A 25,992-nucleotide genomic window follows, 5' to 3' on the forward strand; every position below is an offset into this window, starting at 1 on the left:
TTCTGACAATGCATTAAAACATGTTGTGTTGTTTCTGGGGCGATCGTGGCTCAAGAGTTGGGAGTTCGTCTTGTAATCGGAAGGTTGCCGGTTCGAGCCCCGGCTTGGACAGTCTCGGTCGTTGTGTCCTTGGGCAAGACACTTCGCCCGTTGCCTACTGGTGGTGGTCAGAGGGCCCGGTGGCGCCAGTGTCCGGCAGCCTCGCCTCTGTCAGTGCGCCCCAGGGTGGCTGTGGCTACAATGTAGCTGCCATCACCAGTGTGTATGTGTGTGTGACAGGTTGTGTAAAGTGCTTTGGGGTCCTTAGGGACTAGTAAAGCGCTATACAAATACAGGCCATTTACCATTTTACTTCTTCTCTATTGCAGTCACACTTTCCTAAACAGTGTTTTCCTATTAAAAACAACATGTTATTCAAACCAGTGTGCCCAAATCTGAGTCGAGCTATAACCGTCTCCTCTCTCCTGTTCCTTCCTCTGCTTCTCATTTCGCCTGTTTTCCTTTGGATTTTTCATCCTTTACTCTCTTCCTCCCATTGCTTTTGCCACCTTTCTTTCATTTTATGCTGTATTCTACTCTTGCTCTCTGTCCTACTGATATCCACATCCACCAGCGGTCTCTTTGTAGCTTCCTTTGCCATTCTGTCTGCTATTTAATTTCTCTTAACTCGTCACTGATCCTTTTCCCTACCTTAAATTCAGGAACAATAAATGCTATCCCGCTTTGGTTGGCTGTATTCCTTGATGCATCTGTGTAGATTTTGACATAACTGTAATACCGATTAATATATTCCTGCACTGTATGTGAGTTTAAGATAAAAACCCCTGTTCTTGTTCTTTTTGTTCAGTAGTGTGAAATCTACTAAATCATCAGGGAGTATCATGGTGGTAATGTTACACCCCTGAAAACAGGGGGAAAAGAATCACGAGAGTGATTATGACTTGCGTCTCTCATGCAGTAGTTTATTGCAGTGAGGAGAACGCGCGAAAGCCCCCTAGTGGAGAATAGAGACACTACTAATCGATCCCAGAAAAGGCTTACTAGCCGATCACTGATGTATAGATTGCAGTTCTCTTAAGTAACATGAAAGCCATTAATATAACATGAAAAATAATAAACTCTTAACCATTTTCTTACCATATTTACATTATTTTCGTCCTTATATCAACTGATATGAATTAGTATTAACTGAACAGTTTTATATGCAATAGTCATTCAACCTGTCACACTCTCCCCCACTCAAAAAATGTCGTCCCGACATTATACCAACAAGATGCTTTTCAGTCTATATTCTCTTGTAGTCAGGACATCAACAGTAGAGTGAACCAATGTCCTTAATTCTGTGGGTTTAACACCTGTTTCACCACAGTCCATCACTGGTGACTGAAGACAAAGTCTATAACCAGTCCATATGTGAGTCTTCACAAAGTCTATTGTCTATGGTTATAATCCACAGATGGGGAAAAGTTCATGTCTTTTTCTTGATGACAGTCTTTAAGTACAGTTCTCAAGTCATCAGTGGAAAAGTGTCAACTTACATTTGCTGGAGTTCATACAAACCAATGGGCTGGGTGCAGTATGACTGCACAGCTGGAAACCATGGAACCAGGCCCGGGTACACAGGAAGCAGTTGCGGTGCTGGCTGAACACTGTAGCAAGATGGGGTGCCCAGTTGGTCATACGTCATCCGTCTTGGCGGGTGTCTCTCTCGCTGTGGCCGCTGAGGTGTCTCCTCCTCAAGTCTCTCGAGTACCACAGGTGGAGGAGGGGCAGGTATGTCACCTGCAGCGGGCTCTGCCTCCTCACAAGTTGTCTCCACGGCAGCTGGGTCAGGCGCCTCCAGATGGTCTCCAGCAAGAGGCTCTGGTGTTGGTGCAAGAGCAGGGACTGAAGCTGCGGGCTGAGAAGTTGCTGTGAGAAGTTCTTGTTCTGATGGCTGGGACACAGGTTGAGGTGGTGCGTAATGACAGCGGTATTCATCAACACTGCCCTCATCATCAGAGTCTGGCACAACAGCGACAGGTTTATCAGTCTTTTTCTGTTCATGTCTTGTACGATTATCTTTTTCAGGCACTTTTTCAAAAGGTAAGTGGTCACATGACATAAGCAAGTTTCTGTGAAGCACTCTAGAGCGCCCTCTGCCTCTCTCCGGTCTTACCTCATAGATAGGGAGGTCAGGCCCCATTTGTCTGGCTACTGTGTGAACAGTGTCCTCCCAATAGTCTCTCAGTTTCCCTGGGCCTCCTCTAGGTGTCAGGTTTTTGACCAGAACTCTCTCGCCAGGTTGTAACACAGAACTCCTTACTTTTGTGTCATAGTGTCTTTTGCCCTTTTCAGCAGCTTTCTTTGCATTCTCATTTGCTATAGAGTATGCTTGTTCCATGCCCTTTCTCCATTTTTCAACATAGTCTCTGTGGTCACTAAAATCTGTTTCTGAGTACAGTCCAAAGAGCATATCTACTGGTAGCCTGGGTGACCGTCCAAACAGTAGGTAAAATGGGGAGTAGCCAGTGACTTCGCAACGTGTGCAATTATATGCATACATTAACTTGTTGATAGATTCCTTCCAGTTTGACTTTTGTGTTTCAGTTAGCGTTCTAAGCATTTGCAACAATGTCCTGTTCATACGTTCAACTTGACCGTTCCCCATTGGGTGATAGGGTGTTGTCCTAGAACCGGCCTGACTTTGAGGTGGTGGCATAGGCTTGGGCAAAACGTGTGAAGTGGTCAGTTATCACTAGAATATATTCATAACCGCCTTTGCATTTTTCAAGATGGAGAAAGTCTATACACACCAGCTCAAAGGGCTGCGTAGTTACAATGTTTGTTAAAGGAGCTCTTGTTTCATGGCTGGGCTTTTTCTGCTTTACACAGGAACAAACGTTGGTCACATAATGCTCGATGTCTGCCTGCATGTGTGGCCAAAAGAAGCGTTCACGTATCAAAGACACTGTGCGATCAACACCTTGATGGCCCATATTATTGTGCAGCTCTTCAAGTACAGTCTTTTTGAACTGATCTGGCAGGACTAGCTGTTTCCGGGCAGAAGTGAGCCTGTACAAGATGCCATTGTTATCTAGTCTTAACTTGCCCCACTCTCTGAACAAGCATTTTGTCTTAGGGTCAAATGTTCTTAGCTCTTTGGGCAGTGGTTTTGAATCTGTCTGTTTACACTGTAATACAGGGCTTATAACAGGATCAGACTTTTGCGCTTCATTAAGCTGTTCTTTTGGTATGGGTGTGAATGTTGCTTCTGCTGGCTCACCGTCTGCTGTGACTGACATTGCTGCAGCTGAGAGTGTCCATGCGGCAGGTGTGTCTTTCTGTACCTCAATGGCCTGGATAGCAGCTGCAATAGTGTCCGGTGGCACTTCCTCAGAGCAGTCTCTCATCAAGGTTTCGACATCAAGTGGCATTCTTGATAAAGCATCTGCATCACTGTTTTCCTTCCCTGGTTTGTACTTAATGGTGAAGTGAAAATCAGCGAGCTCAGCGACCCATCTTGATGTGGTGGCATTCAGTTTGGCTGTTGACAGAATGTACGTTAGCGGGTTGTTATCGCTATAGACAGTAAATGTTGGGGCATAGTACAAATAGTCTCTGAATTTGTCAGTGATAGCCCACTTCAATGCTAAAAATTCTAGTTTTCCTGCATGGAAGTGGTAGTTTTTTTCAGCCGCTGTTAGAGTACGGGAGCCATAAGCAATAACTCGCAGCTTACCATCTTGTCTCTGGTACAACACTGCGCCTAGCCCTTTGTGTGAGGCGTCTGTGTGTACGATGAACGGCTGTGTGAAATCTGGGAACCCCAGCACTGGTGGGTGGAGCAAACAGTCTATTAGTTCCTCAAGCGCACGTTGATGCTGGTCAGTCCACACGATTTGTTTTGAGGAGGGCACAACTTGACTGGCTCTCTTTGGTCTTGCCCTTGTCCCTTTTGTGGTGTCTGAGTTCTCTGTGGTTTTGTCAGCTTTTAACAGTTCATACAAACAACCTGCTTTTCTGGAGAAGTCTTTTATGTATTGTCTGTAGTAGGAGAGAAGGCCTAACATTTTTCTGAGCTGACCAACATTTTGTGGTTTTATACCTTTGAGTGCTTTGACTGCTTCAAAATCTGCAGGATCCACTTTACTGCCCTCTGCAGACACTATTCTGCCCAAATAGCGCACCTCAGACTTAAACATGTCACACTTACTTGGCTTAAGCTTTATACCAAAGCCTCTCAATCTCTGGAGCACTTTTCTCACGTCCTCCAAGTGATCTTTGAACGTTTTGCTGTAAACTAATGTGTCATCCAGATAGGGGATGCAGATGTTGTCGCGCAGCCCATCCAGGCACTCTTCCATACAGCGCTGAAATGCTGCAGGGGCATTCATAAGTCCAAAGGGGATGCGAATCCACTCATATAATCCCCAGGGGGTCACAAAAGCAGTGAGTGGACGACTTTCTTCTGACATGAACCCCTGGTGGTACGCTTTCCCCTGATCTAAAAGCGAAAACCAGGAGTTTCCACCCAAACTGTCCATAATGTCCTGGACGCGTGGGATGGGCTGGCGATCAGGATGGGTTTTCCGATTCAGGTCTCTGTAGTCTATGCACAGTCTTAAAGTACCATCTTTTTTTCTAACACAAACAACTGGTGAGGAGTATGACGAGTCGGACTTCCTGACCCAGCCTTGTGCTATTAAATCATGCAGGTAACTTTTCATCTCTTGGTAGAGCGGCCGTGGCACAGACAGGTATGTTCGTTTGACTGGTTCGTTGTCTTTGAGTGATATGGTCATTTTCAGTTTTTCAATACAGCCTATATCATTTTCTGTTTTAGAGAAAGACTGGCATTCCTCTCTGAGCATCTGTTTTGCTAATACTCTCTGCTCTTCACCCAGGTGGCTAAGATCTACAGGTGGGTCCCACTCTTCGCTAGCGCTACACTGGGCTTGTGTATTTGTCTGGTTAACAGTAGCTACAGATGTGGCTTTTTCAAACACCTGGGCAGGTAAAACAGCTGTAACAGTCTGAACCGAGCCAACTAATGTACGGCCTGGAATGACAATTTCATGGTCAGTTGGGTTAGAGACACCTAGTGTTATGACAGGTAAAGTACCCTTCTTAACTTTAACCAAAGTGTCAAAAAACTCAAGATTGTCTGGCCACTGGGGGTTTAAGTCTGGCTCAAATATCATGACCATATCTTGTTTAAATGGCCCTGCTGCTATACGACCCTCAACATGCATGTGGCTTTTTTTTGGTACAGTAATACAGTCTTTCTTTGTCATCACTTTGTACTCGTCAACTGCATCTGCACTAACAGCCTGTATAAAAGCTTTCACCTTGTGTCTTTTGAGGCTGGGAAATGCTTTTCTCACTGTGCTGTACAGTTTAGCTTGGTCAGTCTTATTCACAATGTATTCAATTACATTGTAGCCTATAATAGGGCATGTGAGCTGAAAGCCTTTCATTACCAACATGGGGATGGTCAATTTCTCAGTTTGTTCAGTTCCGGAAACAAGTTGGAAGGTTGTCTCAACCCACCCAAGATATGGCATGTTGGTCCCATTTGCTGCGGTCAGGGTGAGTTCAGATGTGTCCATAATATCTGCTACATCTCTCAGCTCTGTGTGTGGCAGATAGTCCTTTTTCCACTTCTCATCGATGATTGATACCTGTGAGCCTGAGTCCCATAGAGCTTGAAGCCTGTGGCCGTCCAGAAAACACTCAACCAGACATTGCCTGCCCACCAGAGATGTGACTTTGTGAGGGGAATTTACATAAGCTGGCGACAGTGGTACCTGGACAGTCTCATTTTCTTTCTTAGTCTTTAAGCCAGTGCATTGTCTCTTATGTTGTCTCCAGTGTTGTTTCTGGCATGTTCTTGAACAATAAAGTGCGTTTTTACATGCTGAACACTGTCTCATGCCTGACTTTTCTTGTTTACAGTTGGAGCAATGTTGGGACTTGTGGATGATGGGCATGGTTAACACTCGTCCCTCGGTGGTAACCATTGCTGGTTTAAATGTTTCTCTTTATATGGTCTCATACCTCTGCTTCTACATCCAGCCTGAAAGTGTTCTCTACTCCCACAGAGGTAGCAGTGGGTGCAGCGCTCGTTGACTCCATTCTGCTGGCAGATGTGGCACCTCCTCTCACGGCGGGCTGGACTACCTGTGTAGTGCTGTACAGGATACTGAGGGGGTGGTGGCCTTTGACGGGGGCCCTGGAAGCTATAATACTGCTGGTCCCTATCATACTGCATAACTGGTGGTGGGGCATATGACTGAGGACCAGCCACCGGCTGCTGTAGAGTCTCTTTAATCTGAGCTATCTCTGCACTGAGACCTTTCAGGGAGGCTACACCTGTCTTAAGCTCCGCTAACTCAGTTAAAAGCTCGGGTGGTATCTTAGCTTTAACTTCTTTCACAGGGTTCTTAGCTGGTGACACATCATCTGACTGCACTGCACTCACACTTGTAGCAGTCTGTGATGCTAAACATCTCTTCTTGTTTTTCCTTTCTGCCTCATTGGCACAAGCCATATTTAACCTCTCTAACAGGAGTTCATCAGGTGTCTTAGAGTCTAACAGGAGTGGCTGCATATCTATCCTGACACTGTCACTCTGGAAGCCTGTGAGTATGGTGTGCAAACACATACGCTGAACTAAAGCTGGGTCGTATTTGAGTCCTGACTCAGATTCTTGGGAAGCAAATAAGACTTTCTGCTTTAGATCTAAAACTCTCATCAGGAAGCTTTGAGCAGTCTCTTTTGGGGTCTGTACCTCAGAGGCAAGTTGTTTATACAGATCGGTGGCGCTCTTCTCCTGGAAATGGGAGCGCAGTATGCGGCGTAGAGTCGGAAGGGTGAGTTGAGCTTTTCCCTCCAAATAGCTGCGTAGTTGTAGACCTGGCAAGATAGCTCTGATGACAGCATCTACAATGTCAAGCTCTGAGTAACCTCTGCTCAGTCCATTTTCGATCTGGTGAGCAAGACTGGAAAATGTCAGTTTGTCTTTTTGACCTGGTTCGCCAATCTGGCCTGATATTTTGAAATCTTTCTGCCAGTAAGGGCTTGGTCGTTGGGGGGTACTTGACACAGATGAGTTAGGGACAAAGCGATTACCTTGGGAGTGAGAAATAATTGCTGTGTTAACTGCATTAGCTGTCTCTGTTACCAGTGAGGTTGAAGTATTTGGTTGCTCTCTGTGTCCTGAATCACCCTCTTCATTTGCATTTGGTTCAGTCTCAACAATTGTCTCTTTCATTATTTCAGCAATCTTATCATTAAGCAACAACAGTTCTGACATTCCTTCATCCTCAAGTACTGTTATACCTTCTCTCTCAATGTGTATTTGGATGTGTGTTAGCAGTGACAGTCGTGTTTTTCTGCTAACATCTATTTTCTCTGCAATGCCAAGGAACTCGCAGATTGACACTAGTTGGTCTTTGGACAGAGTGTGCATTTCACGCACAACCTCTTCTCGCAGCTCTTCCACCGAAGACATTGTGGCAGTAGGCTGGAAGAATTTTGCATGTACGGGTGACGCTGAGCTGAGTCGCTTTTGCAGCCCCTGATGATCTCTGGCTGGCCTCAGGAAACATGCGCTAAAACACAGCTACCAGTTCGCCTCGACAGCAACACTTTCCTCACTGCAGTCTGCCTGGGTTGTAGTGGGGGGGATTTAGCTGGCTTGGACTACGATGTGCAGATTGTGGACACCGGACATCTAAGCAGCTATCCCAGCGGTGCCTCCAAATGTTACACCCCTGAAAACAGGGGGAAAAGAATCACGAGAGTGATTATGACTTGCGTCTCTCATGCAGTAGTTTATTGCAGTGAGGAGAACGCGCGAAAGCCCCCTAGTGGAGAATAGAGACACTACTAATCGATCCCAGAAAAGGCTTACTAGCCGATCACTGATGTATAGATTGCAGTTCTCTTAAGTAACATGAAAGCCATTAATATAACATGAAAAATAATAAACTCTTAACCATTTTCTTACCATATTTACATTATTTTCGTCCTTATATCAACTGATATGAATTAGTATTAACTGAACAGTTTTATATGCAATAGTCATTCAACCTGTCACACTATCTGGATCAGCTACAACATCTCCAGCACCATCAGGCTGAGCACAGGAGCTCCTTGGGCTGTGTTCTCAGCCCTCTGTTGTTCACTCTCCTGACACACAACTACACCGCCCTACACAGCTCTAACCACATCATCAAGTTCGCTAACGACACAACCGTGGTTGGACTCATCAGCAGCAACGACGAGTCAGCGTACAGAGATGTGGTTCAGCAGCTGGCGTTCTGGTACAGAATAGAATAGAATTAGAATTCAACTTTATTGTCATTGCACATGCACAGGTACAGGGCAACGAAATGCAGTTTGCATCCATCCAGAAGTCCTTTAGTGATATAGATATATTACAATATATATTAGCAATAATATAGATATGTGAGTATATTACAGAAATGGGTCTATTATGGTATGTTATAATGTACACGGTATGAAGTATGTTGTGAATATTCTATAACTATAAGTATGTACAGGCTGTAGTGAGTACGAGCTATGTACAGGCTATGAACAGGATATAAATATGAAAAACTATACAGAATATGAAATAAATAACTTTACAGAATCTGAGATATACAGCTATACAGAAATGGGAACTATGCAAGTTGTAAACAGTTGTAGGATTAAAGATTATCGAATGTACAGAATGATTATTTACACAGTGCAGTTAAGATAAGTGAGGGTGTAGATAGTTTCTACAGAGGCTATATAAAGTGCTGGTGGTTGTGAGTGGTGGTTCACTCCATGTTATTATTGTGTGTTTGAGGGTACAGTTGTCCATTGTGTGTGTGTGTATGTTCAGTCCATGTGTTAACGTGGGTCAGATGTCAGGAGGCAGAGTTCAGGAGTCTGACAGCTGTGGGGAAGAAGCTGTTCCGGTACCTGGTGGTCTTAGTCCGGAGGCTCCTGTAGCGCCTCCCAGAGGGCAGGAGGGTGAAGAGTCCATGTGATGGGTGACTGGGGTCTTTGATGATTTTCCCAGCCCTTTTCAGACACCGCTTCCTGTAGATGTCTTTTATGGCAGGAAGTGGTGCTCCGGCGATGCGCTGGGCAGTTTTCACGACCCTCTGCAACGCCTTCCGGTCCGAGGCAGAGCAGTTCCCGTACCAGACTGTTATACAGTTGGTCAGGATGCTCTCGATGGTGCAACGATAGAAGTTCACCAGGATGTCTGAGGACAGGTGGTTCTTCCTCAGAGTCCTCAAGAAGAAGAGGCGCTGGTGAGCCTTCTTGACCAGCTTGGAGCAGTTGGTCGTCCAGGTGAGATCCTCGGAGATGTGGACTCCCAGGAACTTGAAGCTGCTCACACGCTCCACAGCCGTCCCCTTAATGTGGATGGGTGGATGCGGGTCAGCATTCCTCCTGTAGTCCACGATGAGCTCCTTGGTCTTCTCGGTGTTAAGCAGCAGGTTGTTTCTGTCGCACCACTCAGCCAGACGATCCACCTCCTCCCTGTAGGCGGCCTCATCGTTGTCACTGATGAGGCCAATCACCGTGGTGTCATCTGCAAACTTAATGATGGTGTTGGAACCATCAGCAGGTCTGCAGTCGTGGGTGAAGAGGGAGTAGAGGAAAGGGCTCATCACACAGCCTTGTGTGTGTGTGTAGATGAGCAGTGGTTATCCAGCCGGACATGTTGGGGGCGGTTGGTCAGGAAGTCCAGTAACCATTTGCAGATGAGGGAACTGATGCCCAGGTCTGTCAGTTTCCTGATGAGTTGTGAGGGGTGGATTGTATTGAACGCTGAACTGAAGTCTATAAACAGCATTCTGGCGTAGGTGTTGTTGTTGTCCAGGTGTGAGAGGACAGAGTGCAGTGCGATGGAGACTGCATCCTCTGTGCTCCTGTTCTGGCGGTATGCGAATTGGTGGGGGTCCAGGGTGGGGGGGAGACAGGATTTGAAGTGTGCTAGGACCAGCTGCTCTAAGCACTTAGTGATGATGGGGGTGAGTGCTACTGGGCGGTAGTCATTGAGGCAAGATGGGTTGGAGTTTTTGGGTATCGGGACGATGGAGGTGGATTTGAAGCAGGCCGGTACCACAGCGTGGGCCAAGGACAGATTGAATATGTCTGTGAGCACTCCTGCAAGCTCCCCAGAACACGCTCTGAGAACACGCCCGGGGATGCCATCAGGGCCTGCAGCCTTGTGGACATTGATCCTGCTCAGCACCGCTCCTACATCGGTGGGGGAGAGAGTCAGAGGTTGGTGGTCTGGCGTCATGTCTGCTTTGGTTGTGGTTGTGGGGTTCCCTCGCTCAAAACGAGCATAAAAGTTGTTGAGCTCGTTGAGGAAGGAGACATCAGAGGATGCGGGGGAGGGTTTGGTGGTCCTGTGGTCTGTAATGGTCTGGAGTCCTTGCCACATGCGTCGGGGGTTGGAGTTGGAGAAGTGTTCTTGTACAGCGAGAACAACCTGTCACTGAATGTGGACAAAACCAGGGAGAATCATCGACTTCAGGAAGACTCACTCCACTCACACCACTCCACTCACACACCACTCAGCATCCACGGTTCCACGGTAGAGACTGTTAACAGCACCAAGTTCACATCTCAGACGACCTCACCTGGACCACCAACACCACCTCCATCACCAAAAAGGCCCAGCAGCTCCCCCACTTCCTGAGATACCTGAAGCGGGCCAACCTCCCTCCTCCCACACTCACCATGTTCTACAGGGGCACCATAGAGCGTTCGGACCATGTGGTTTGGAAACTGCAAAGTCGGCATCCTCAGCCGGCTACATCTGTCATGGTCCTGGGTCGTGTGACCCAGTGTTTGAGGTTTTTTTTAATGTATATTCATTTGTGCCCTAGTTTAGTTCATCTAGTTAATTTCTAGGTTGCTGTTTAGTCCTTTGTTTCTTAGTTGTTTATGTCAACTCCGCCTGTACTCAGTCTCCCTGGTTCGTGCGTCTACCTGTCATGCGTCATGTCTGTGTGGTTATGTTAAGTTCATGTCATGTCTAATCTCCACGTTTCCTGTTTTACTTTGAAAGTCTGTGTCCAATGTCAGTGTATTTAGTTTCACTTCTCCTGTCCTGTCTTTAGGTTCATGTGTGTCAGCTGTGCTCCCATGCGTGGCCACTTCCCTTGATCATCCCTTACGTGTATTTAGTCTCTGTGTTTCATTCAGTCTGTATCGCGTCGTCTGTGTTCCCACCCTCTGTGTTTTCACAGCCAGTCTTTACATTCATAGTCATAGTTTTCTGAGTCTTCATAGTTTATCACAGTGTCAGTTTCCCAGTTTAGTTATAGTTTAGTTCAGTCACTGTGCTTCTGCCTTGTTTGAACTTTATGTCATCAGCCATAATAAAGGCTCTCTTTCAGTTTAAGTCTTATTCTACACCATCATTTCATGTCATAGCCACTTCAGTATTCAGGGAGGGTTACTGATTTTTACAGAAAATATTTGAAAAGGACTCCAGCTTTTACTGAACCTTTCAGTTTTACTGTGAACTTTGGGTTTGTACCCAAATTGTTTGCATAGTTATTCTCAGTTTTTACTCCAAATTCAGATTTTAGATGATTGTAACTGAACTTCTGATCCTGTCCTTACTTAGTCTGTACGTGTACTGGGTTCCACTCTTGGCTTGGACTGGCACAATCATCTCAACCCTGACAGCCTTTGAAACTAAAGACCCGTGGGTCACAAAACCTATCCAGAATACCTGTCAGGGGCCGGGTCTCTGAGCCAGCGTTTTGATTGTATTCTGTATTTTTGAGTTTCTTATGTAATGTTTGTGATTATAAGTTCTTGTGTTATTCTTATTTAGGGTCTCCAGTCTGTCATGTGTTTGAGGTCTTTGTGTTCCATATTGTCAAGCTTGTGTTGTCATATCTGTCTCTCCACGTTTCCTGTTTCATTTCGAAAGTCTTGTGTTTCTGTGTTCAGTGTGTTTGATTTTACTCTTCTAATTTTACTCTGTGACGTTCATTCTAATCTGCGGTTTCTGCATGTGTCTCCACTTCCCCTGATCACCTCTTGTTTGCGTTTAGTCTGTGTGTTCATGTCGTGTTTCAAAGTTTTTCTATGTATCCGTGCTCTGAGTTTTTCATGTTTTAATCTTAGTTCACCCAGCTTAGGTTATTGGTTAGTTTCGTTGTTGATTTGTTTTTGTTTTTTTACAATTTCTGTTTTATACTGTTAGTTCATACTGTTTTATATACTGTTTTGTTTGTTTGTTTGTTTGTTAATTAGTTAGTTAGTTTATTTGCTTGTTTTAATCAATTTTAAATCATGCTTTTTATTTGTTCTTGTTTCTAATGTCTCTGTAAAGCACTTTGAATCACCTTGTTGTTGAATTGTGCTATACAAATAAACTTGCCTTGCCTTAATCAGGGAACTGTTCTTAAGAAAAATGAAACAACTGAAACATTTATAAGTGCTTTACGTGCGTCGTCCAACACAAAGTATGATTGGCTGGCTCAGTGAGGTGACAGACACAGGCTGGAGAGTGTATACAGGTTTTTATTTGTTATATTCTGGAATCAGCAACATAAATAAAAGCTTTCATTAAGTTCTCCTCAGCACCAGAGCCATTCATCGACAGGGTTCAGGCGAAGCCACACCCACAGGACCGGGCTGAGACCGCGACCTGTGATTCTGTTGGCGAAACGCTGAAATTGTCCACCATGATTGTCTCTCTCTGTGTGCTTCAGGAGAACGAGGATGGCATGGACACCAAGAACAAATGAAGGAATAAATATTCTTCTTCCTGCCTCCCGCTGCTCTATGTACATTATTAACAGTCTGAAACAACCCAGCAGCTGGCCTCGCCCACCTGCTGCGTGACGACACAACAAAGAAACACTGAAAACCACAAAGTGATGGGAGTCAAGGACCAGACGAAGGACAATGTGCTTCGATGCTTCCAGTTCAGTTACTTTTAAATCTGAAGCAGCAGAGATTAAACGTCAGAGAAGAAAACGGATGATGACTCTCAATGTGTCTTTAAACATCTTTAAACATCTAAGTGGAAAAAAACCCAAGAAGGTTAGACCAACCAGAATCATACACAAGTCCTCAGGTGGAAAACATGAAAAAGATCATCTTTTCATTCTCAGCAATGAACTCTGTGAGTGAGCTCTGGAACAATGGACAGCAATTGGCCTTGAGTTGAGGTTAATTTGAGGATCCAGTTCATCAACTTAATTTGGTTTATTGGTTCCAGCTTCTCAAACTGGATCGTACTGATGGTCCATGATGACATGATGTATCAGGGATCACTATATCCTGGTATCTCTCTGCCGTCTCTGTGTCCTCCTCACATATTTCTATAACTGATTAAACCAAGCTCTTCTAACACATCCACATGCTGCTCTGTAGAGATTATGGATTCACGTCAGACTCATCAGAGGAAAGTGTTTTGATTTAAAACCTGTGAAAATCATGTTGGCATTTTTACACATAAATAAATGATACACATAAATAGGGATGGGTATTGATAAGATTTTCACGATTCCGATTCCATTTTCGATTCTGTTTAACGATTCGATTCTCTTATTGATTCTTTTTAAAAAAGGAGAACACTAGGTCGATTAGCTCAGAACTCGTGTTTCCTGCCAGGTAAATGACGCTCCGCAACGTGGTGACGTCATTTGGGGCGACTGGAATCAATAAGGGAATCGTTTGCAAAATGGCAAACGATTCCAAGGAAGTGAAACAGAACCGGGTTTCGATACCCATCCCTACACATAAATAAAGAAAAATATATTAACAAATGTTGGCATCATTCAGCTTCTAATCATGACTGTGCTTAATTAAACACAATAACAAGCCTGAGCTCTGATGTCATGTACACCAGCGGTCCCCAACCCCCGGGCCACGGACCGGTCCTTTGGTACCAGGCTGTGAGAGTTGAGGCTCGGGTGTGAACTTTATGGTTTTTATCGTTTTTTAAACCGTTTTTATCGTTAACTCTGTTTCCCTAGGTCTTTTCCTGAGTGTTATGAATAAATCTTCTTTTTTTTGGTAGCGGTACTGTTTTTATTTTGTTGTATTTATCCGCAACACCTTAAAGACCGGTCCGTGAAAATATTGTCGGACATGAACCGGTCCGTGGCACAAAAAAGGTTGGGGACTGCTGATGTACACAACTTGACCAATGGTGAACTAATCACTAATTACTTGCTGTGATCATTTCATACCAGACAGCTGCCAGGACTCACATCATCTTTATAAATAAGCGTGTCCGCAGACTCTGCTAATTTTGGCAGACTCAGCTGAATGTCGGCAGACTCTCGGCTGCGTGAAGGCAGACACGTGTTCTGACAACTCTGGCTCTGTGATGTCTGCCAGATTTGGTTTGATTTTGGGCCTCTTTGGGGGAAGAGTTGGCAGATTCAAATTGGTGAAGTTTGTTTGGTTAAATAAGTTTTATCATAACTGGCCAGACTATGGCACTCAGATTCAGGCCGAGTGACTTCCTCTGGCCTCCTGGGCTTGGGCCTCTGCAGGGTCAAACCATCTTAGCTACCTTGGTCAGCGTGATCCAGCCACCTCCCAGTCTTGTTTCCAGAGGGATGATTAAGTTCACACTTCTTGACATGACATGAATTCACAAATGAAAGTCAATCAGATTTTAGGGTCCCTTCAATCTCAGAGGTAAGAGGGTTTATGCGAGAGTTAATGATTCTCCGCCGACAGCAGCTTCTTCCTGACAGGTCAGCTGATTTCAACCAGCAATCGGACACGGTTAAAGATTCCTGTACAAAACATGACTGCAAGGACATCCTGTTTTGAATCCTGGCTGTAAGGACTTCCTGTGCTGGTGGTGGGGATGGCTGACAGGTGAGGCGACCCGCTCTGATGGTGTTTTTATCGTTTCAGTTTCATTGAAACAACAAAAGGGTAAAAAAAACCACAAAGTGACACGAGGTGAACGCTGAGCGTCGCTCACAGAATCCAACAGTTCAAACCAGGCAGTGTAAACATGCCTTCATCCTCCTCCTCCTCTTCAGTCAGTAGTCTCTCTGCTCCTCCTCCTCTGTGTTGAAGGAGGCTCTAAGCAGAGTTCAGGTACTCCAGAGCGACTTCATAACAGAACTTATACTGTTCCTATGGAAACACAGACATCAGATGTCATTCATTCACATTTTTAAAAAAGAAACACTTTTTATTACACAGTATGATGTAAAAACAACTCAGTATCCACTACGGGTCACTGGACACTCCATGTGTTCAAGTTCACCATCACGGTCTGTTTTCCTGAGGTAGTTCTGGTACAGCTTGGACTAATGTTTTGGGTCATTATGTTGCTGCAGGATGAACCCCTGATCAACTAGGTGCATACAGTATTTGTACTATGCTTTCATGTCAGACTGCAGTGAGACATTAAACTGCATAACTTTCAATAAAAAAATGGAAAAATTGGCGTGTCCTAAAACCTTTGACCGGTAGTGTATGTTTATAGAATACAATAATTATTATAAAACATAACAGAAAATTATGAATAATAATGATAATATATCATTATTACTGAGAAAATGTTTTTATATTTTAGTCTTAAAAAATACAGTTATGGATTCAGTGTTAAGTTCCTCTTTGATTTACTGTAAAATTAACCTTTTTTCATTTTAGTCATAAAATACAAATACAAAATAATTTGCTAAACCACAGAAGAAATGGAGAATAGAAATAATAATGATTGAAGTTAAAGCGAGCCAGTGTCTGTGATGAAGGTTGGTGGTTACCAGCAGGTCGACCATGTTTGGCTTGTTGTTCCTCAAAGTTTTTACAGCGTGAAAAACGTCGACGCAGCGCTGCTGACGCAACATCTCACACACGATACTGATACTGCAGAACACACCACTGCGACCTCCGCCATTCCTGAGGAGGAGACAGGACAGAGGAGTCAGGAGAAAGAAGACCTTTGAGTTCTCTGTCAACAGTTACATAAAGTAGCACATAAAAATATTACTGCATATATTCACAAGAACACCCCTCAAAAACAAAAACATTTACAATTGTCATAAACCAAGAACAAGCAAATCATTGTACACTGTACACAAGACATTTGTTTCCAACCAAACAGAAATAAAATGATCCACACCTGTCACCATTATATAAGAAGTAAATTCTATCATAATACATGCAGACACCAGACCTTTGAACATAAGTTCTAAATTTGTAGACCTTTACATTTTGTTTCTGCAGGTTAGCCAGATTCCCCTTTTTGCCCAACCCGTAAGAAAGCTGCAAAGATAAATCTGATTCCATTGTGCTGCTGTTTTTGGGACCATAAATGAACATTGTATTCTCCAGCACCTGTCCATATCCAGCCAACCACTGTTGCAGTAATGGCAAGAGAAGAACAAGCCTGGGACACCCAACCCACAAATGTTGCAGGGTGTGCTCAGCTTGACAAAAAGCACAGTTACCCTCTACACTCGGTCCATATGTGCAACATGTCTGGTTGTGGCCATGGCCCCATGGACCACCCACCACCGAAGATCCACGGTGTGTTTCTCCAAGTGAGGTCTGTACAAGGATTTCTAGCTACATCTGGGAGAACCTGCTGCAGAAATACTACATCGACTCCGGAAGGTCCCTCCTTCATCCTTTAGGAAAATCCATCATTTTTGGTGCCTACTTCTTAATCTACAGCAACACTGTGAAAACAGCGAAACCTTCCAAAACACCACCTTTTGTGCTCCAAACATTTTACTGTGCCTTTAAATGAGTTTTCCCTAATTTCTTCATCCTCAACTTAGAATCTCTTTAGTGTGCTCAACTGTTCATAGCTGACCACTCTCCTTATCTTTAGAACTGATTTTATAAACTCATCAAGATATGGAAAATAATCCATAGACTGTCCGCCAAATTTTACATCTTAAAATGAGTTTATGTCTTGTAAGGAGTAGGATTGCTGATGCTCATCTTGTGAAACAATATCAGAAAACTGTGATGAGGAATCATCTTCAAACAAGTTCAAAGAACCTGCAGTTCGATCTTCAGCCTCACCTGTCCTTGCCTCTGTCTGTTCACTGTTCACAGGAGGCGAACCCTCACTGGGGAGGGACGCCATGGCTCAAAGTCAAACTGGCCAATTAGCTAAACCTACTCACTCTACACAACACAATGAAATAAACCTGTCTTACCTTGTAACTAACCAACTAACCATTAAGGTTGGGCGATTTTTCCAACCGATAATCATCAGTCCAATAAATGACCACCATCAACCCCACCCAAATACAATAAACACAAAAATGAAGACAGAAACAGAAGACACTCCATTTGGCTTTTTTCAAAAATTCAGAACTAAATTATCATCAGTTATTTTACACAAAACTGCATTAACCCTTTAAGACCTACCATAGAACCAAGTCCGCCAGAGCTTATATTATATGTTTACATGCTGTAGTCCCATTTTTGGGAGCATTTCAAGTTGCTTTACATCAATACAACCATTATAGCCCAAATTTTAATAATATGTCTGCATTAAGTGCATAGAAATTACATAAATTGCAAAAATGTGCAATAAACCAGAAAAAAATTGAAAATCGTTTTTGTTTTTTTAACATATATTTCTAGTTAGAGAAGTTTAAGAGGCGTATCCCTCAAAACTGTAAATACAAAAAAGTTGCACAAAATAGTTTCCCACCACAGGAAATTTATTTTGAGTGTCTTCATAGTTTTATTTTTGAAATGCACCAATTTTTATATACTGCAGAAAAAACGAAAATAAATATTATAAAGCAAATTTGCAAAAAAACAGCATATGCACCAAAATAAACTATTTCCAGCAGTGCAATATGAGTCCTCAGCATCCCAGAAACGACACAGAGAGACATAAAGTCAAACATAACTTTTAAAAACACCAGTACAGTCTTACAAGGCCAAGTTGGTAAAAAACTACATTTCCACGAATATGACGTCACTTTCGGTTTTGGGCAGGTAATGGCGGACATGCAATAGTTCGCGCTGACGTCTATTCCAGCATAGGAAGTGTTACAAACAGCTGATCGGATCGGCAAAGCGTGTTTCTGGAATATTATGTTTTTGTTGCTGCAAGTGCTTTTTATGCAGTTTTTGCAAAGCTATATGTGGAAGGAAACTGTGACCGAGGACAAGCTGATGGCATAAGATGTAAGTACAACTCCTCCGGTTTTATATGCAAGAAAAATTATTGCGCTACCTTACGTGGTTGCAGTTCTACCGGGATTTAAAAATAGTTACGCAAAATGGAGCGTGCCCGCTCAGACCGACTTTAAAGGGTTAATTCCCCAAATAGAGACAAACTCTTCAATGTTGGACAACATCTTATAAACAAATTCTACTTTCAAACGTGCACCTACTAACCCTTTAAACATAATCTCTAAATGAACAGATCCTGTTCCCTTCATTTTGTTCCTCCTTGAATGCCATATACTCATCTTAGCATGACCTATTAAAAAATTAATCAAGCAAACCTTCCTACGCTCCACTGCAGAGTACCTCGGACCCAGGATAAAGAGACTCTTCCAAGGCCACAAAGCCACTGCTGCAGCGATGAAAAAAGGCCAGATAGCCTTGGACAGCCAAGCCACAGGTGCTGCAGTGTTTCCTCAGTTAGACAGAAAAGACAGTGGTTCCCTGTTCTTAGATCCATCACTGCCCTGCTGTCCTCAGGCCTGCCAGCTTGGTTAGACCAGCATTTATACACTAGCAGTGCTGAGCTTTCTACTTGGTATCAAGGGATTGTAAAAAAGAGGCTCCTCACCAACATCACCATCAAATTGTTTTTAAAGTACAGAGAGACTGTTCTCGGTCTTCCAAGCAGTCAAAACAGACTGGTAAAAAGCAGAGGTCTGCAAAAGGTCCATGCCAGTCAGGTCTATGAGAAACAGGTGCTTGTCATATGCAAGGTCCTTTATTCTGTGAAGCAGCATAGATACAGTGTTGAACCAGGGTGGTTGTTGTTTTTGATAAAGATACTGTTGTGCTGTCTGAAGACGAAACGCTGTGATACGGCTGTGAAGGTCAATCAAACTCTGACCCCCCTCTGACACAGATAGAGACAGCACAGCAGACCTGGTCCAGTGAAGCCCTCCCCAGAAGAAATTTACCAGTCTTTTTTGTATCTCCTTGATAAGAGAGGCCGGAGGTTCAAAAACAGTGGCACGGTGCCAGAGTACAGAAGCAGCCAAGTTGTTAACAACCAAAGTCCTCCCCCTGTAGGACAATGGTGGCCAGACCCAAGTCCATCGAGACAACCGGGCAGTAATGTTTTCAACAACACCCTCCCAGTTCTTCCCCTGAAAAGCATCAGTTCCCAAAAACACTCCCAAACACTTCAGTCCCTCCCTGTTCCACTGTAACTCTGCCGGTAACACCGGCTCCTCTTTATCAACCCACCCTCCCAACATGAAACCTTCACACTTTGACCAGTTAACCTTTGCGGATGCCTGCTCATATAAGTCCAGTGTCAGTCTGAGTGTTTTAATATGGTTATAAAAACCGTAACATCATCAGCATAAGCGGACAATTTTACTGTGCTTCTTGCTTCGTCAAAGGTAAAACCTGAGAGTCCCTGTCTAAGATGGTGTAAAAGGGGTTCAATGGCCAGCGTATACAACATACCAGAAAGAGGGCATCCCTGCCCTATGCCCCTCTGAGCTGGAACAGGCCGACTTAACCCTCCCCCCACCTTTAACATGACAGCAGTGTTTGAGTACAACAATTTGATCCAAGAAATGAAAATGTTCCCAAACCCAAAAGCTTCCAAAGTTTTAAACAAATAGCGGTGATCAACTCTATCAGAAGCTTTTTCTTGATCCAGAGATAAAAAACCCCACATCCAAGTCTCTGAGCCAGATCAATAATGTCCTAATTAAAAACAAGTTGTCCATAATAGTTCTTTCAGGGACACAGTATGCTTGATCCACATCAACAATCATGTCGATACAGGTCTTCAACCTGTTAGAAAGACATTTTGCAAGAATCTTGTAGTCCGTACAAAGCAAAGAGACAGGCCTCCAATGTTTGAGCGAGCCCAGGTCCCCTTTCTTTGGCAGTAAAGTCAAAACTGCCCTCGTGCAACTTGTTGGCAAGATCCCAGTGGTCACACAGAATGTGAAAACCTCATGAATGTCCTCTCCTAGCAGCGACCAGAATTCCTGGTAAAATTCCGCAGGAAGCCCATCAACTCCTGATGACCGACCACCGTTGAGTTGTTGAACCGCTGAAGACATCTCCTCAAAAGAGATAGCAGACTCCAACACAGCCGATTCAGCCTCATACAGCCGTGGCAGCCCCTCCAGCATCCTCGTCACACATTCAGGGTCACACGTGTCAGAACTAAAGAGGCTGGCATAAAAGTCAATGGCAAGCTTCCTCATTTCTACTGGGTCAGATGTCACCTTCCCATTTGGAAGCCTTAAGTGCATCACGTGGTGTGACTCGCAAACCCTTTTCTCCAGCTTGAAGAAAAATCTGGTTGGGGCATCTATTCAACAGTAGAAATCCGAGTTCTTATAAGAGCACCTTTTGCTCTTTTGTGGAGAAACTTGCCTAAAGCCTTCCTCCTACCGTCCCAGGTACTATTTGCATTATCTGTCCCACTTATGATCTTATCCTCTAGCATCTTGAGCTCTCGTTCTAAGTCCTCAAAGCAGTCTTTAACAGTGGCCGTTGGATGTGACGTGTATTGTTGACAAAAAAGCTTAATCTGCGTTTTCCCCACCTCCTACCATTCAGCCAAATTGCAAAAGTAATTTTTCCTTTGTTTCCAGTGACACCAGAAGTCAGAAAAAGCTCGACAGAACTCTTTGTCATGAATCAGCTGCATGTTAAAGCATGTTGGTGAACAAATGTTAGAGTGCATCAATAAGGAAATATCTACAGTCACTAAATGATGATCAGAAAAACCAACAGGTGAAATTTCTGCCTTAACTAGTCTATTATTATACGTCTGATTGATAGCTATTAAACCCGATTCTTTGATCCCCATGGTAGAAGAGAGAAAACCCGACTCAGAGTGGTCAAAACATTTATAATTCTTTATTCAATCATCTTCTGGAAGAGAGAGCCCCGCACAGCCCAAAGCCAGTTGCAGAATCTCTGACATTAGAAGCCAAAAATGTGTCTCATATAGGTGTTATTTTGGTCCTTTACACGTCACACACAGCCTCGATACAAACAACCCCTTCTGTGTTACTAGTTCCACTTTTTCTGTCTGGTTTCCTGTATTTTATTAATATGCCTCTGCAGCTCTGCACTAAACTTCCTGTTTTTCAGTTTGGCTGAGCACTTGGTTTATGAGTCAAAACTGGCTTTGCTTTACAAGCCTTTATTATTAAAATACATAAAACAATATAATCAGAAAATAGGCACTAACAATATATATTTATCTTGTAACACTGCCTTCACATTGCCCTCAGAAACGTTCACATATGTGTATTCTCTAGTTGTGGGATGGAGCCTTCTCCACACATCAGTCAGAAAGATTGTGGATAAAAGTGAGCCCGAAGGTGGGTGAGGCTCTCCTGTGTTTCTGTCAACTGAAGGGTGGGTTGTGCAATTCCAGTCCCCTCCCACCACCACTATTGAACCACTATGTATTTGTGATAATTTATAATTAATTTTACGAAATAACCTCACACGACCTGCAGCTGAGTTGTGGGCGCATACATTCATAAAGCAAAAGGTGTTCCCTTGATGGTTGCTTGTACTACCTGTGCCCTTCCCTGCTCTACCTCACATACGGAGACATGTGACAGCTGAAGGTGCCTAGAAAATAAAATTGCTACACCTGCACTGAGGTTAGTGCCATAACTTAAAAATACCTGCCCACTCCAACTCATTCCCCATTCTGTCTCATTATCTACAGTACTACTAAAAAAACCACATCAATGTTTTTGTTCCAGCTGTTCCACCAAAACTGCTCGCCTTTCTCTGACTCTTCCCCCATTACTGTTAAGCGTACCCACTCTCAAGCCTGCCATAAAGACAGAGAGAAGAGGAAGAAGAGAAAGAGGGAAAAGACAGTGAGACCCTTCCAAAAAAAAAAAAAAAAAGACACCCTTAATACTCCGAACATTTTACTGTGGTTTTAAATGAGTTTTTCCTTGTTTTTCCCTCCTCAACACAGTCAGGATCTTTTTCAGGCGGCATCTTTTCTGTTTGCTCAACTGTTCATAGCCAACAACTCTCCTTATCTTTAGAACAGAGTTTATAAATTGATCGACATCTGGAAAAAACTCTGACTTCCACAGACTGCCTGCTAAATGTCTTATCCAAAAAGCGATTTATATCTTCTAAGGAATACGACTGCTGATGTTCATCTTGTGAAACAATGTCAGAGCATCGTGACAGGGAATCATCTTCAAACAAGTCTTCTTCCTCATTTTCCGCGCTCAAAGAACCTGAAATTACATTTTCATTTCCTACCTCACTTGTCGTTGCCTCTGTCCTGATTTTCCTCCACAGTTTTCCTGTCCTGTCTGTCATCACTTCCATCCGGCCTGTGGAGCACTGGCTGCGATCTCCATTCTGTCACCCAGCGCCGCTAGCAGCTCGTAGCTGGCTGTTCGTCCACACCGCTACTAGCGGGCTGTTCTCTCGTACCGACATCTACGGCACGCTCACTTGCTTCACTAGCATGGCCCTGCTGTTTACCTGTGTCATTGCGCACTTCGTGCTCTTTATGAGGGCAGGATGAGCGTTTATGGCCAACATGCACTTCATGCTAACTGCGCTTGCATAAACAGTATACAAGCCGTTTTCGTATCTCACTTTAAACGACACTTCCAGTGTCTGTGAAGGATCGTTCAAGTACATGAAGGCCTGCCTTCATAGTGACTGAATGTGCTGCAGTCTGGCATCTTTGCAGCCAAGACGAACAACACTGAACCCGCTAGCAAACTTTCCAAAGCAGGTCAGTTCCTTTTCAAGTAGCTCATTGGGGATAAACGCCATCTACGCGGGTCACCGCAAACAGTGGTGAAACAGCCACAACAAATCATCCAAAATGATCCCCCTTTCAACTAACAGGTGAACCAACCGCTCCTCACGGAGAAAGGTAACCACAGCCTTGTTCATCCGAGAGCCGCAAGTTGTGTTCTCATGGCCCACCTGTTCACCAAAAGCTAGCAGAGCCTGCTCCACGGTGTACTGTTGGGGGGGGCCCCTCACTAGGGAGGGACGCCATTGCTCAAGGTAAAACTGGCGAATTAACTAAAACTCTTCACTTCACACAACACAATGAAATAAACTTGCCTTACCTTTTAACCACCCATAAAGTTTTCTGGAAAAAACAGTCCAAACGTCCCAAACTCACTCAGCAGCTCCACACACTCACCAAACACCTTCACACACCCATTCACTCACACTCCCAGCATGCAGTGCAGGAAGGAGAGGAGAGTGGAGTCAGGGGTTACATAGATGAGAATGAAAGCAGTTTATGTTGTGACCACTAGATGGAGACAAAACACCACACAAACACAAACTTTATAACTACTGATACTGCAGTACTCTCTGCAGTACTGTGTGTATTTCCTGTGTAAGAAACAGTGATACTCTTGCAGTAAAGTAATGAAAACACAGTTTTCTTGTGTAGTACTGCATGTAATACTGTGTGGTACTCTTAAAGGGTAATGTCTTTAGTACTGTGTTTATTAAAAGACAATGTACTTTATGTAGTATTGTGTGTAGTACTGTGTGTATTATAAGACAGTGTACTTTTGTAGTAGTTTGTGTAGTACTGTCTGCAGTACTGTGTGTAGTACACTGTGTAGTACTTTCTGCAGTGCTGCGTGCAGTGTTGTGTGTACTCTTACAGGCAGTGGACGACGGTGCGTCCCTCGCCGCCGTCGTACTCCTCCTGCCATTTGTCCACCTGGTGCACGAGCTTGAGGAAGGAGCGCTTGGAGACGGGCGTGTCGCGGTACATCGGCCAGCCCAGGAACTGGAACTGCTGCACCATGCGGTACCCGTCCTGCGGCTGGAGACACAGGGAGAACCAGGCAGTCAAAACAAGCTCGCCCCAAACAACCAATGTATAATCAAACACTTCCCCAGAAGAACAGAAACATGAACCAAGTGTACCTCTAAACTAAACACTAAGGAGAAAGGAAGTAAGGAAACTGTGAAGGGAGAAAGGGAAAGGAAGTCAAAAGAAATACATTTTAGGAGTAAAGAAGAAAGGAAAGAACAGGAGAGAGGAAAGGAAGATATATAATGTAGATGGAAGGAAATGAGAGGAAAGGAAAGATATTAGGAAGCTTATTGAGACAGGAAAGAAAGCAAAGACAGGTTCCTGTGAGCAGACAGCAGGAGAGAGCTTTAACTCAAACACCAAAATCAAGCTGCCACAGCGAGGCGGGTGGAGACGGGAGCGCGGATCAAACACAGCCGATATTTGTTGAGACGCATGGAGGAAACGAGGCCCTGAATCACAGCCGCACTCAAACTCAGCCCGATGGGGAGGTGAGGAGGCTTAAATCAAACACATCCTGAGCTAAATCTGGTGCAGCAGGAGAGAGAGAGCGGAGGCTTGGATCAAACACAGGCGCAGCTCAGCTTTATTACACAGAAATCAAACGCGCCCTGAATATGTGAGGGCAAAACCAAACAGTGTAGGGTGATGCAGTTTTACTCCGTCAGGATCTGAAGACAAAGGTAATTACACATCCACAGAGACGTCACGTAGAGGCGAGGTGGTTCTAACGATGGCGAACAGCCACCACGGCAGGGGAGAGTGAGAGAACAGCCATCGCCCTGACAGGACCACGGCCACGATGGTGGTTCTCTCAGGGCTCCAGCACGGCAGAGACACTAATGGATGACTCAGCCGAGTCAGGAATCCTAGTCTCAAAGAAGACGGCCAATAGAACCCTGCACAGGGACGGACTGAGAAAGAAGACGGAGGCTACGACCCAAAGGACAGCGGCCCCACAGTGAAGCACGGTGGTGGCAGTATTATGCTGTGGGCATGCTTCACTGCGTCTGGACCTGGGAATTTCATCGAGGTGGGTGGATCCATGAAGAAAGAAGGATATGTGAATGAAGACCTGAAGCAGTCAGGCTAAACTAGGTCGGAGTCATCACTTTGTCTTCCAGCATGTCAACAACCCAACGCATATGTCGCTCCTGGTGAAGATCAAGGCGAGCGTGGCAAAGTGGCTGAGACCAAATGTAAGCACAAGAGCAGCCTGGGTGTAAACCTGGCTGGACTTGAGTTTGGCTCAAGTTTGTTACTTACATTAAATCAATTTAATAAATCAAATTTCAGTGTATTTTATTTGACATTCCAACCTACTGATACCTACAGAGTGAAGGGCAGCCAGGTTTTTACAGGAAACAAACTAAGGCTACATCCACCCGGGTATTTTTGAAAACGCAAATTTTTCTATGCGTTTGCACCTTTCGTCCACACGTAAACTGCGTTTTCAGTCACTGAAAACTGAGATTTTTAAAAACTCCTGCCAGGGTGGAGATTTTTGAAAACCCAGTTTTTGCGTTTACATGTGGACGAGGAAAACGGAGAAAACGCAGCGTCAAAGGTGTGCGCCTACACACACAGTTACTGTCCTTCCACACACAGGACTCGGTTCTGCTTCTATGCGCCATCTTTGTTCACTCTTTCCCACCGAGGCTTCTAGACTTCTGATTGGCCAACATTTCTACACGGTTAGGAATATATCGCCACCTGTTGCTTTGGCATCTTCCTAGCGCGTTTTTGTGGTTACGTGTGGACGGGATTTTTAAAAAACGTGGCAGCGTGCTCGGTGCTTGATCAGATTTGAAGTTTAATTTTTCGCTGTAGAAAGAAGTTTTCTTCCCACGCAGAGTTTACAGCAGGCGCTAATGTTTCTGTCACTTTTTACAGAATCAGACTTAAAGTAATGTGATTACTTCCAAGCTTTAAATGCTGCATGGTCATACTCCCTCCAACACTCCATATTATCCATTGTTGATCTGCACACGTCTGTTGCTACCACG

General features: G+C 44.2%; 2 protein-coding genes across 10 annotated transcripts in view; both read right to left on the reverse strand.

Annotated features, from left to right (window-relative positions):
- LOC145431207 (uncharacterized) overlaps positions 1 to 25,992 on the reverse strand; it is a 382,620-nt gene that overhangs the window by 347,411 nt on the left and 9,217 nt on the right. The window lies entirely within an intron of this gene.
- LOC113029555 (receptor-type tyrosine-protein phosphatase mu-like) overlaps positions 12,525 to 25,992 on the reverse strand; it is a 224,660-nt gene continuing 211,192 nt past the window's right edge. For all 9 annotated transcript variants that reach the window (XM_080306872.1, XM_080306870.1, XM_080306868.1 and 6 more), the window contains 3 exons: positions 23,829 to 23,992; positions 15,765 to 15,900; positions 12,525 to 15,129 (listed from right to left, as the gene is read on the reverse strand). In XM_080306872.1, coding sequence (XP_080162998.1) covers positions 15,076 to 15,129; positions 15,765 to 15,900; positions 23,829 to 23,992 — 354 coding nt within the window. In that variant the 3' untranslated portion in view covers positions 12,525 to 15,075. The remainder of the gene's footprint in view (positions 15,130 to 15,764; positions 15,901 to 23,828; positions 23,993 to 25,992) is intronic.

Source organism: Astatotilapia calliptera, chromosome 9 (genome assembly GCF_964374335.1).
Source record: "Astatotilapia calliptera chromosome 9, fAstCal68.1, whole genome shotgun sequence".
Classification (NCBI taxonomy): domain Eukaryota; kingdom Metazoa; phylum Chordata; class Actinopteri; order Cichliformes; family Cichlidae; genus Astatotilapia; species Astatotilapia calliptera.